Source organism: Lotus japonicus, chromosome 5, assembly GCF_012489685.1.
Source record: "Lotus japonicus ecotype B-129 chromosome 5, LjGifu_v1.2".
Lineage (NCBI taxonomy): Eukaryota > Viridiplantae > Streptophyta > Magnoliopsida > Fabales > Fabaceae > Lotus > Lotus japonicus.
In genome coordinates, this window is record NC_080045.1 from 66,498,214 (window position 1) to 66,510,872 (window position 12,659).

The following is a 12,659-nucleotide window of genomic DNA, read 5'->3' on the forward strand; positions in this document are numbered from 1 at the left end:
TTTAAAATTATAATAATTATATTAGTACATAAATAATTTTAAAAAATAATAGCAGCTGATACGAAAAAATCTCTGAATGATAGCTAAAGTGATAATACACATCACATTTTAACATACAAATAAAAGCAACAACAAGATAATTAAACAGAGCATTTTACAAGAAAATGATGTTACTTAGAGCTATTTAGTGTTCCACAGTCAAAATTTGCCTTCTTCAAAAGTAAATCAGCTAGGAACACAGCCAAAACTTTGTCCCTGAAAAAAGTTATCCATTTGGAATCTGCCTGCTGGACTAAACCAGCCATATAAGCTGAACTGATGAGATCAATGCTCCTCCATCTTCTCTCATTTGCATATCTCTTCAAGCTTTTCTCAATCCTTTTGTATTCTTCTTCTCCTTTCTTTTCTTTCGGTTTATCGGAGAATGCCTGAGCTAGGCACCTGGCTAAAACAACCCCATCTTCCAAAGCACAACACCCACCTTGGCCAAGATCAGGGGTCATGGGGTGGAGAGCATCTCCAGCAACACAAACATTGCCTTTACTAATGTTTCCCAACATCAGTTCCCATGGTTTTCTATATCTCACTTGAGCTGAATGGAAATCGTCTAATTCAGATTTTTCTATGAAGTATTTAACATCACTTGGCATCTTCTCAAGCTTGTTCAACACACATTGTTTCAGTTTAGCAGGGTTCTCTTCTAGCTCTTCCTCTGCAAGATGCACTAGTAATGGTAAGTGTAATGTTAAATGTCATAAGCTACACTAGGCATAGTAAATGAATGTTAATTTTTTCAAAAAGTTTTACACAATCATTCAATCGCATTCTTCCATTTCTTATTTTAAAAATTATTAAATTCAAAATTTATGATGAGCTAAAAAAAATGAAGAGTTGTGATTGAATGATTGTCTAAAACTTATTTACACCGCCAGTGCATAGAAATTAATCTTTAAAAAGTTTTCATAATAAAAAACTATTCTTTAAAATTTTCAATGAATTGATAGTTGGGTAAGATAATCTCACACCGTTAGTGATAATTGCATATGGCAAACGTGGGCTATACTGACGTGATTTTTGTTGAATGCATTTATTTTTAGAAAGGGAGACAGAACCACCCAAAATTTATTGAATAGGCCTCACTTTTTTTTTTATAAGCATTAAATAGGCCTCACTTATGTTGGATGCATTTTCCAGTAAATGAGTAGATTGGTAAAGAGTAGCATTGAATGACATGATAAAGTGAGAATTGATTTTGATTTCATCACAGAACCTACCATCCATTGCTTCACTTCAAAATTGATTTTGACCCTATAATTGATTATGTTATGCAGCACCCAAACATACAAGTTTCACTCTCTTTTCACGTTTTGTGCTCCAAAATCAAGTCTCAGATTCCCCATGAGGGAACCAAATATGCACTATATATAAGGTGACTACTTACCTGTTACTATTTTAATGCGCGCATAGCTTGTAAACATACCAAAACATCATTTTCACATAAATTCAACTTGTTTTCCTTTCATATCAAGTAACAAATGAGACCGGCTATGGGCAAAAGGAAATAATTTACTTTGAACAAGCCAAAATAATAATAATGATAAAGGAATTAACCTTGGGTGGTGGGATTCCAAGTGAAAAACCAGTAAACTGTCTTGTGATCACAAGGCATAAATCCAGTTCGAAAACCTTTTCCAAAGAACTGCATTCCCATGGACTCAAACCCGTGATTGCTCTCCAATTCTACAAAACCCCTGATTGCATGTCTCACAGTAAAAGAGGCCTCATTGAAGCCTAGCCACTTTGCCACTATGGAGTTTACTCCATCACACCCAATCAATACCTTTGAAATTGTAAATATCAATATATATCAATCAAGGTTCAATATAACTTGGATTCAAAATAGAACATGTTTCTTCTTATATACAAACTGTCATTAGGATTTAGGACAGAAATATCTTTGTCTATTTCATAGATCATGTCATGTTACACATATAGTGTTTGATTACCTTGGTTTTTATGGTGGTGCCATCGGCAAGATGGAGTATTTTGTAGAAGCCAGATTCCTCAATAGCAACCACCTTTGACAAGTACCTAATGGTGCCACTTGGAAGCTCATTTGCAAGGGCATTCAACATTAAATTCCTTCTAACACAACGAATTTCACATGCTCCACTGCATGTTCACATAAAAACACACATCATATATAGCAAGAATATATGTAGAGTGAACATTATCCATATATATACAATGCACTTACTGCTTTCCATTTTGGTCAAAAGACAGAGCTGATGTCTGTTTTCCTGTGATTAAGGACGTAGTGGTAACCCTGCACTCCAATTCAAGTAGTTAAGTATCATTTCTGATGTCTTGTCTCAACCAATGAATTTATGTCATGCCAATTACAAAATACATGAATATGATATTTATAACCTTACATGAATGCTTTTTTAATAGACATAGGATAATATGAAATTAAACATTATTTGAAAACAGAGGACCTCATCTTTCTAGAATAGTATATAGTTACCCAATAAGCTGTAGATGTTGGTGGCGGAGGATGTCTCCAACACCGACAGCATCTAAGGCCTTCCAAGCATTTTGCAACATTACTAAAGCAAACCCTGTGACCCTCAATGTATCTGAAGATTCTAGTACCAAACTTCTAACACCCAACCTGTGGAAAAAATATCACTATATAAGTATCAAATTCCAGCTAACTTGGAGTTACATTAATAAACAAACCATGTGGATAAAATGTGAGTGTATTAATTTAAAAGTGAGAAGGTGAAAGTGTGAAGTGAAGAGGTGTGTGTACCTATGAAGTCCCAATGATGTTGTGAGGCCAGCAATTCCAGCTCCCACTATGACAATGTCTTCAACTACTTGTGTTTCCATTGTTCTTTGATCTCTAGGCTTTACCTTGATGTGTTTATTTGCCTTGTTTTTCCTTTCTATTCCCTGTTAATTATAGAATAAGTACAAGGATTGAAAGTTTCTAGGAAAAATAGTGCTTCTTCTATAATTGAAGAGCCCACATGCATGCACTAAGATTATTCAATTAGCTTTTCAATCTCCTTTTGTTAATGATCAATCGGCTTTTCCATCTCCACTCATTTTTGCTTATCTACTTTTGTTTTGTTTTTAGGGTGTAAACCAGTTCGAGAAATTGTGATAATTTATCTTAAGTAATAATTTTCCTAGAATTCAAACCAATGTCATCACAGAAATTTAAGTTATCTACTACTAGACGAACACATTTTCATATTTCTATTCATCTATTTGCTTTAAAATAAGAGGTGTACATATCTTGTCCTTTTATAGATCATTATCTGCTTGCTTTTGCATGTTGAAATGTAATCAGAACATGTTTTCCAAGATTAATGCATTTTGGGCTTTCCACATGTTACCAAAAAATGAAAAAGGTTAATGCATTTTGGATGTCCACCAAATACAGGAATAATTTAAAAAATGCCAAGTAATTCTTCGTTCATTATTCTATATTTGGTAACGGTCATTGTCGCATAAGATTTCCCATTAAGCATAGTCAGTGAAGATCTATCTGATGCATTTTTATATAGAGTACTATAATATTTGCTTTTGTGAAAATTTTCACTCATTTGATATATGCAAACACGTAGACAAATGTCCTCCTGTCTTGAAAAAAAGGTTAATACTTAATATGCTGGGTATTTTTAATATGATATAGTTTTATAAAATTATGAGTAAAATACACTCATCCCCTCAAGATTTGTGAGAATAACACTTAGCTCCATTCTTATCCAAAATATGCACTCCACCCCAATAATAATCTCACAATTACACTTAACTCAATTCTTCTCTAAATTCTACACTCCACCCCACCCCCTTTAGGGATTTGGGTTTGCCACCCCACTTATTGGGTTTGACACCCCACTTTATTCAATACGGGAATTAAATTTCCGTTTTCAAAACGGAATTTAAAATTCCGATTTTTTTTATATGTAATGAATGGTTGAAAATGTGCCACATATGCTAAAACACAGAACGGTTTTTTAATTTCCGTTTTTTTCGTATTAAATTCGGAATTTTAATTCCAGTTTTTAATAAAGTGGGGTGTGAAACCCAATAGGTGGGGTGCCAAACCTAATTCCCCCCTTTAACATCATCCAAAAGATGCTAACAGAATATTCTTTTAACTCAAAACTAATTAATTTAAATATAAATACATTACATTATCTTCTAACTAAATAATAAATATACTTTTTTTAAAATTAAAAAGTAGCACGAGATAATCATTGCTCATTCAAGTAAACAAATCCATGTTATTTGGAGGGCAGCACAAATGATTTACAATAAAGCATGTTCTGGCCTTCTTGGTGTAATTCCAAATTCATAGAACTAGAACATTTCTTAAACGATAACAACTTCTGTTTTACTTCTTCCGGATCTGAATTACGTAGCTTCCAGCTAAGTTTGAAATCATCATCTTCAAGGCAACAACATTTTTCATCACAAATTTAGCAAAACTTAACTCAATGTCCGAACCATCAAAACTCAAAAACTTTACCACTAAGTTTACTAAAAAAATTTGTCAATAAGTTTACTAAACTTTCAAAATATAATTGTGTTATTACGATATGTGATTACCTTAGTTATTAGGTTGTATGAGCACTTAAGCACATGACATTTTAAGTTCTAAAATATAAGTTGTTTAAGGTTATGCACAGGTATTAAGAACCCATCATTTGATAAATATTTTGACTGAAATATTCCATATTTAAATTTGAGTTATATTAGAGAGAGAAATATTTTGACCATAATAAACATCAAGTTTAATTATTATTTTTTATTTGGAGGTATTTAAAACATTTTATAAATATTTAGAATATTTACAAAATTATAGCACAATTATTATTTGGTTAGAGGATAATGTAATTTATTTATCATTTATATTTTAATTAATTAATTTGAGTTAAAGGAATATTCCATTAGCATCTTTTGAATGGTGTTAAAGGGGTGGGGTGGAGTGAAGATTTCAGAGAAGAATTGAGCTAAGTGTAATTATGAGATTATTATTGGGATGGAGTGTATATTTTGGATAAGAATGGAGTTAAGTGTTATTCTCACAAATCTTGAGGGAGGTGAGTGTATTTTACTCTAAAATTATTTATCAAAAAATGTACTTTAAAAACAATTTACCAAGAGAAATTGATGATTTGCGAAGGAAAATATCTTGTCAGCATGTTTACGACAGAAAACAATTCATCACAAAACCTTGTGAGTCAATTGTGACGGAAAATTCCCTTACTAATTTTGCGACGGAAAACATATCCGTCATAAGACCTTACCAGGTGTTTGCGACGAAAAACACATCCGTCACATATTTGCGACGCAGTTGATATTCGTCACAAAAATCCTTGTCGCTTGTCAGTATATCTGCGACGGAAATTTAACCGTCACAAAATCCTTGTAAGCGAGTTCAGTTTAGCGACAGTGAATAGAGAGGGATTTACTCTGTCGCAAATTCCATTATTGAGGTTGTTTATTAAACGGTGACGGATGTGCTATCTCCAAGATTCCGTTGCTAATTACATATCAAATCAAGGATTTCGTGACGGATTCAACCGCCACAAACATGGTATGTGTTTTTAAGATTTATTTTTTTGGTAATTGTTTTATATTGGTAATCTGAAACCGGTAATGTTAATGCGATTTATATGTACAGTTCTAAGATTTGAAATGAGTGTCTTGATTATAAAAAAATGTAAGGTTCTTGATTTTATGACTTCTTTTTACATTACTAAAATTTTGATTCAATTTTAGTATAAGTCATTTTCACAGTTAACGTGGGTCAGCGTGTATGCAGAATTTTTCGAAAGATATTGTAACGAAGCCCTATAATTAAACTCCCTACCCAGCTACCTAATTAAGAACCTGAAATCGATAAAGAATATGGTGATTCACAACATTCAATGAGACATAATAATTAATAAACAAAATGAATGGAAAGGAGAAGCAATAAATAACAGTGTTCAAATCCAAACATAATTTGTGAGTTGTGAGAGATCAAAATGCAGCAAATATAAGAATAGGTTTATACAGTTTAATAACAATCTATTCAAAAGCATACATCACATTTAACAGACATATTGTTGAAGGCAACAAAATGATGAACTGAGCATTTTACAAGATAATCATGTCTCTAAGAGCTATTTAGTGTTCCACAATCAAAATTTGCCTTCTTCAACATCATATCAGCTAGGAATATAGCCAGAATTTTGTCCCTTATAAAAGTGACCCATTTCGAATTTGCTTGCTGAACAAAACCTGCCATATAAGCTGTACTGATAAGATCAATGCTTCTCCATTTTCTCTCATCTGCATATTTCTTCAAGCTTTCCTCTATCCTTTTGTATTCCTCTTCTTCTTCTCCTTTCCTTTCTTTCGATTTTTCGGAGAATGCCTTAGCTAGGCACCTGGCTAAAACAACCCCATCTTCCAAAGCACAACACCCACCCTGGCCAAGGTCAGGAGTCATGGGATGGTGAGCGTCTCCGGCAACACAAACATTACCTTTGCTAATGTTTCCAAACATGAGATCTCATGGTTGTCTATATCTCAATGGAGCTGAATCGAAACAATCTAATTCAGTTTTTTCTATGAAGCATCTAACATCACTTGGCATCTTCTCAAGCTTGCTCAATACAAATTGTTTCAGTTTAGCAGAGTTCTCTTCTAGCTCTTCCTCTGCAAGACATGCCAAAGTGGATTTGTAATGGTAAGTGTCATGTCAAATGCCATAAGCTAATGCTATTATAGCTTGTTTGGATCAACTTCTCTTAATCAAAATAAATTCTGAAATCCATAACCTACTCACTGAAGCTTCTCCATTGATTTTGTCTTCCAAATCAATTGTAGAAGAGTTTTCAAACATGCACTAATGAATGTATGCTAACTTTTGCAATCAAAATTTCCACAACAAAAGACTATTTTTCAAAATTCTCAATGAATTAATAATTGTAGAGGATAATATTAAAAGGTATTTACTTAGGATATGACAAAAGAAAAGAAGGAATTCACCTTGGGTGGTGCGTGGTGTCCAAGTGAAATGAAAAACCAGTAAACAGTCTTCTGATCACTAGGAACAACTCCGGTTTGAAAACCTTGACCAAAGAACTTCTTTAACATGGGCTCGAACCCGTGGTTGCTCTCCAACTCTACACATCCTCTGATTGATTGTCTCCCTGTAAAAGAGGCCTCCTTGAAGCCTAGCCACTTTGCTACCATGGAGTTTACTCCATCACACCCAATCAATACCTTTCAAATTGTACATACCAATGTATCAATCAAGGTCTAATAACTTGGATGCATTATAGAAGTTGTTTCTTCTTTCATATAAACGTCAATCCATTGAGGGAAAGAAAGATCTTTGCTTATTTCATAGGTCATATCATGTTACACATAATTACATAAATGATAAAATGCTTACCTTGGTTTTGATGGTGGTTCCATCCGAAAGATGGAGTATCTTATAGAAGCCAGATTCCTCAATAGCAACCACCTTTGACAAGTACCTAATGGTGCCACTTGGAAGCTCATTGGCAAGGGCTTCCAACATTAACTTCCTTCTAACACAACGAACTTCACAAGATCCACTTCACACATCATCATAGCAAGAATTTCAGATTATACTTAAGAGCCTTGAGCCAAAATTGAATCATAATTATTTAGAATGAATTACAGAATGATTTCCAAACATGCTTTAGTTTAGGTATCCACAAAAAAGAATTAATCATAATAGGTAAGAGTAGTGCACTTACCGCTTTCCATTATCCTTGAAAGACAGAGTAGATGTAGGTTGCCCGGTAATCAAAGAAGTAATGGTAGTCCTGCACTCCAATTAAAGTATTTTAGAATCATGTTCTTACTCTTTCTGCTTGTTAACAATATCTGTTGTTTTTATTAGAATAGATTTCTTACACATTAACCTGTAGATGTTGGTCGCGAAGGATGTTTCCAACACCGACAGCTTCCAAGGCCTTCCAAGCATTTTTCCATGTTGCTAGAGCAAACCCAGTGAGCCTCAATGTATCTGAAGATTCTAGTACCAAACTTTTAACACCCAACCTGTGACAAAATATCACTATATATATCATTATGTATGGTAATTGTATGGATAAAATATGAGTACTGTATTAATTTGAAAGTGAGAAATTAAAGAGAGAGTGAAGTAAGAGGTGTGTGTACTGTACCTATGAAGTCCCAATGATGTTGTTAAGCCAGCAATTCCAGCTCCCACTATCACAATATCTTCAACTACTTGAGTTTCCATTGCTTACCTTGATGATGTGTTTTTCACTTTTTCTCCATTCTATTAATCCATAATATTTATAGGATAAGTACTGGGATTGACCCACCAGACCCAGAAGCCTAAAATACTTTTGCTCTTACAATCACTCTCAGTTAGTTTTTTGTGTGGACAAAGATGATGACCACATTGCTAGCTTACGTACGATATAGAGACGCCATATTCATATTTTAAGGTTGGTGGCTAATAATACCGAACCAAGGCATATTACACCTTAGTCAACACCATATTTTAATTTTAGTAATGACAAAGCATAGCATATTCCATTTTTGTGGCTAATAGTACTGACCTAAGGCATATTGCACCTTAGTCAACACCATATTTTAATGTTGGTGATGACAGAGCATGAGAAAAGGTCCAATCCTTCAATATCATGATTGGGTCGACCAGGCCAGATCATGAGTGAATAGAAAATCGAAAATGTACATAGCTGTTCTAGCTGATATACTTGGAATAATTCTACCACTTCTACTAGGAGTAGCCTTTTTTTTTTTTATGTAATAAGGGGCAAGCCCAGAAAACAAATTACATAAGTCTAGGGTAAGAAACCCCATTCACATCATCTCTTAATAGAGAAAACATTGAGTGAGGAACACATTCACTACTAAAATCAAAACGCTGCATATTGTGCCCAAGACCAGCCAAATAATCAGCACATTTATTGGCTTCTCTAAAGACCAAGTGGAAGTGCACATCCCAGTCCAAACCAGCTTTGACAGCAATTGCTTGCACCAGATCTGCACAAGGGTGAAGGGTGGAACATCTAATGGTAATCAGATCATAAGCTATTTTTGAGTCTAATTCCATCATGATCTCCTTCGGTTTGAACTTATAAGCAAGTTCCAAGCCTTTAAGGACTCCCCACAGTTCTGCTCTCAGAATTGAGCATGACCCAGATTTTCTATAAATCCGCAAATTACCTTCCCTTGCCAGTCTCTAATCAGCCCACCAGAGGATGCTTGCCGCTGTTGAGAGCGAATAGAGCCATCAGTGTTCATCTTCCATGTACCTTGTTCCGGTTTACACCAAGCAACATGAGCTTCTTTCATGTGAAGATTTGAGATTGCATCTGGATAACAAAGACTATCGATTATATCATTGGCAGCATTAGTAATAAGTACTACTAAATTACAAGGCGTAGTTATATGGTTGTTAAAAACCAAGTCACATCTATCCTTCCATATATACCAAACCACAATACCAAACAGCAAGGCCCAACTGATTCCCCCTCTATGGACAAACTTCCAGATATACTAGGAGTAGCCTTTTTAGTGCTAGCTGAACGTAATTACTTTATTAACTACTATTTGAACTTAATCTATATTGTTGCTCTTGTATTTTACCCGAATTTTGATTGTATTTTTCGTAAAAATGTGTATATTGGTCTGAATGGAAAGGAGAAGCAATAAATAACAGAGTGTTCAAATCCGAACATAATTTGTGAGTTGTGAGAGATCAAAATGCAGCAAGTACAGTATAAGAATAGGTTTATACAGTTTAATAACAATCTATTCAAAAGCATACATCACATTTAACAGACATATTATTGAAGGCAACAAAATGATGAACTGAGCATTTTACAAGATAATCATGTCACTAAGAGCTATTTAGTGTTCCACAATCAAAATTTGCCTTCTTCAACAGAATATCAGCTAGGAATATAGCCAGAACTTTGTCCCTTAAAAAAGTGACCCATTTCGAATTTGCTTGCTGAACAAAACCTGCCATATAAGCTGTACTGATAAGATCAATGCTTCTCCATTTTCTCTCATCTGCATATTTCTTCAAGCTTTCCTCTATCCTTTTGTATTGCTCTTCATCTTCTTCTCCTTTCTTTTCTTTCGATTTTTCAGAGAATGCCTTAGCTAGGCACCTGGCTAAAACAACCCCATCTTCCAAAGCACAACACCCACCCTGGCCAAGGTCAGGAGTCATGGGATGGAGAGCGTCTCCGGCAACACAAACATTACCTTTGCTAATGTTTCCCAACATGAGTTCCCATGGTTGTCTATATCTCAATGGAGCTGAATGGAAACAATCTAATTCAGTTTTTTCTATGAAGCATCTAACATCACTTGGCATCTTCTCAAGCTTGTTCAACACAAATTGTTTCAGCTTAGTTTTTAGTTTAGCAGGGTTCTCTTCTAGCTCTTCCCCTGCAAGACATGCCAAAGTGGATTAGTAATGGTAGGTGTAATGTCAAATGCCATAAGCTAATGGTATTATAGCTTGTTTGGATCAACTTATCTTCATCAAAATAAATTCTGAAATCCATAACCTACTCACTGAAGCTTCCTCATTGATTTTGTCTTCAAAATCAATTGTAGAAGAGTTTCTTAACATGCACTAATGAATGTATGCTAACTTTTGCAATCAAAATTTCCACAACAGAAGACTATTTTTCAAAATTCTCAATGAATTAGTAATTGTAGAGAATAATAGTACATGGTTTACCTTGTGTGGTAGGTGTCCAAGTGAAAAACCAGTAAATGGTCTCCTGATCACAGGGAACAACTCCGGCTCGAAAACCTTGGCCGAAGAACTGCTTTAACATGGGATCAAACCCATGGTTGCTCTCCAACTCTACACAACCTCTGATTGCTTGTCTACCTGTAAAAGAGGCCTCCTTGAAGCCTAGCCACTTTGCTACCATGGAGTTTACTCCATCACACCCAATCAATACCTTTTCAAATTGGAAATACCAATGTATCAATCAAGGTCTAATAATTTGGATTCATTATAGAAGTTGTTTCTTCTTTCATATAAACGTCAATCCATGGAGGAAAAGAAAGACCTTTGCTTATTTCGTAGGTCATATCATGTTACACATAATTACATAAATGATAAAAATGTTTACCTTGGTTTTAATGATGGTTCCATCAGCAAGATGGAGTATCTTATAGAAGCCAGATTCCTCAATAGCAACCACCTTTGACAAGTACCTAATGGTGCCACTTGGAAGCTCATTGGCAAGGGCTTCCAACATTAACTTCCTTCTAACACAACGAACTTCACAAGATCCACTACACACATCATCATAGCAAGAAATTCAGATTAAATTAAGAGCCTTAATGATCCTCAAGCTAAACAGAGTAAAATGAGGTAGCCAAAATTGAATTATAGTAGTACTATGTTACTATGTTTGCATCAACTTATTTTTCCTTAAAATTAATTTTGGCATCGAGAAGCTACTCACATGAGTTTCTTCTCATAATTAATTTTAGCTTTATAATCAATTATAGAATGATTTCCAAACATGCGCGCACTAAGTAAACATTTGGAGACATGAATTCCACCCCCCCCCCCCCCCTCCCCTAGAAATCTAGCAAGTGATGCCAGAAAGAGTAGTGCACTTACTGCTTTCCATTATCCTTGAAAGACACAGTAGATGTAGGTTGCCCGGTAATCAAAGAAGTAATGGTAATCCTGCACTCCAATTAAAGTATTTTAGAATCATATTCTAACTCTTTCTGCTTGTTAATACTAATATTTCTTATTTTTATTAGAATAGTTTTCTTACCCATTAACCTGTAGATGCCGGTCGCGAAGGATGGTTCCAACACCGACGGCTTCCAAGGCCTTCCAAGCATTTTTCCATGTTGCTAGAGCAAACCCTGTGACCCTCAATGTATCTGAAGATTCTAATACCAAACTTCTAACACCCAACCTGTGAAAAAAATATCACTATATAGAATATTAAATGCTAGCTAACTTGGAGTTACATTAATAAACAAACCATATGGATAAAATGTGAGTGTATTAATTTAAAAGTGAGAAAGACAAAGTGTGAAGTGAAGAGGTGTGTGTACCTATGAAGTCCCAGTGATGTTGTTAAGCCAGCAATTCCAGCTCCAACTATGAGTATGTCTTCAACTACTTGAGTTTCCATTGCTTACTTGATGTGTTTTCTCCATTCTATCATTCCCTAATATTTATAGGATAAGTACTGGGATTGACCCGCCAGACCCTGAAGCTTATCCAAGTTTAAATTTTCCACCTACTTTTGCTCTTACAATCACTGTCCATGTCTCTGTTTTTTGTGTGGACAAAGATGATGACCACATTGCTTACGATAGAGTCGCCATAATTTAATTTTGATGATGACAGGGCATACGTAAATCTTTTATCCTTAAAAAAATGATAATTTTAAAATACCACTGCTGGTTCAAATTTTCAGGCTGTAAATTACTATATTAACTAACTCCTGAGTAAAACAATTGCTCTTGTATTTTACCATGATTTCCAATGTATTTTTTTGTAAAAAAAATGTGTATAATTTTGTGAAATTTTACCCTTGCTTGAGTTTAAACTG

General features: G+C 34.6%; 2 protein-coding genes and 1 pseudogene across 3 annotated transcripts; all 3 read right to left on the minus strand.

Annotated features, from left to right (window-relative positions):
• Nucleotides 1-56: 56 nt before the first annotated feature.
• On the minus strand, nucleotides 57-2,974 carry LOC130720677 (monooxygenase 2-like). Its single transcript, XM_057571354.1, has 6 exons — nucleotides 2,816-2,974; nucleotides 2,528-2,674; nucleotides 2,258-2,326; nucleotides 2,007-2,172; nucleotides 1,612-1,840; nucleotides 57-712 (listed from the first exon to the last, which is right to left on the minus strand). Exons 1-6 carry the CDS (start codon nucleotides 2,893-2,895, stop codon nucleotides 171-173), a joined length of 1,233 nt encoding a protein of 410 aa, XP_057427337.1. The 5' UTR covers nucleotides 2,896-2,974; the 3' UTR covers nucleotides 57-170.
• Nucleotides 2,975-6,035: 3,061 nt separating this feature from the next.
• Nucleotides 6,036-9,683, minus strand: LOC130717798 (monooxygenase 2-like; annotated as a pseudogene). The gene is made up of 6 exons (XR_009012408.1): nucleotides 8,232-9,683; nucleotides 7,960-8,106; nucleotides 7,800-7,868; nucleotides 7,469-7,634; nucleotides 7,060-7,296; nucleotides 6,036-6,726 (listed from the first exon to the last, which is right to left on the minus strand). The product of XR_009012408.1 is annotated as a monooxygenase 2-like (transcript).
• Nucleotides 9,684-9,817: 134 nt separating this feature from the next.
• Nucleotides 9,818-12,314, minus strand: LOC130717797 (monooxygenase 2-like). Its single transcript, XM_057568162.1, has 6 exons — nucleotides 12,157-12,314; nucleotides 11,868-12,014; nucleotides 11,705-11,773; nucleotides 11,205-11,370; nucleotides 10,802-11,030; nucleotides 9,818-10,503 (listed from the first exon to the last, which is right to left on the minus strand). Exons 1-6 carry the CDS (start codon nucleotides 12,234-12,236, stop codon nucleotides 9,944-9,946), a joined length of 1,251 nt encoding a protein of 416 aa, XP_057424145.1. The 5' UTR covers nucleotides 12,237-12,314; the 3' UTR covers nucleotides 9,818-9,943.
• Between the last annotated feature and the right edge of the window lie 345 nt (nucleotides 12,315-12,659).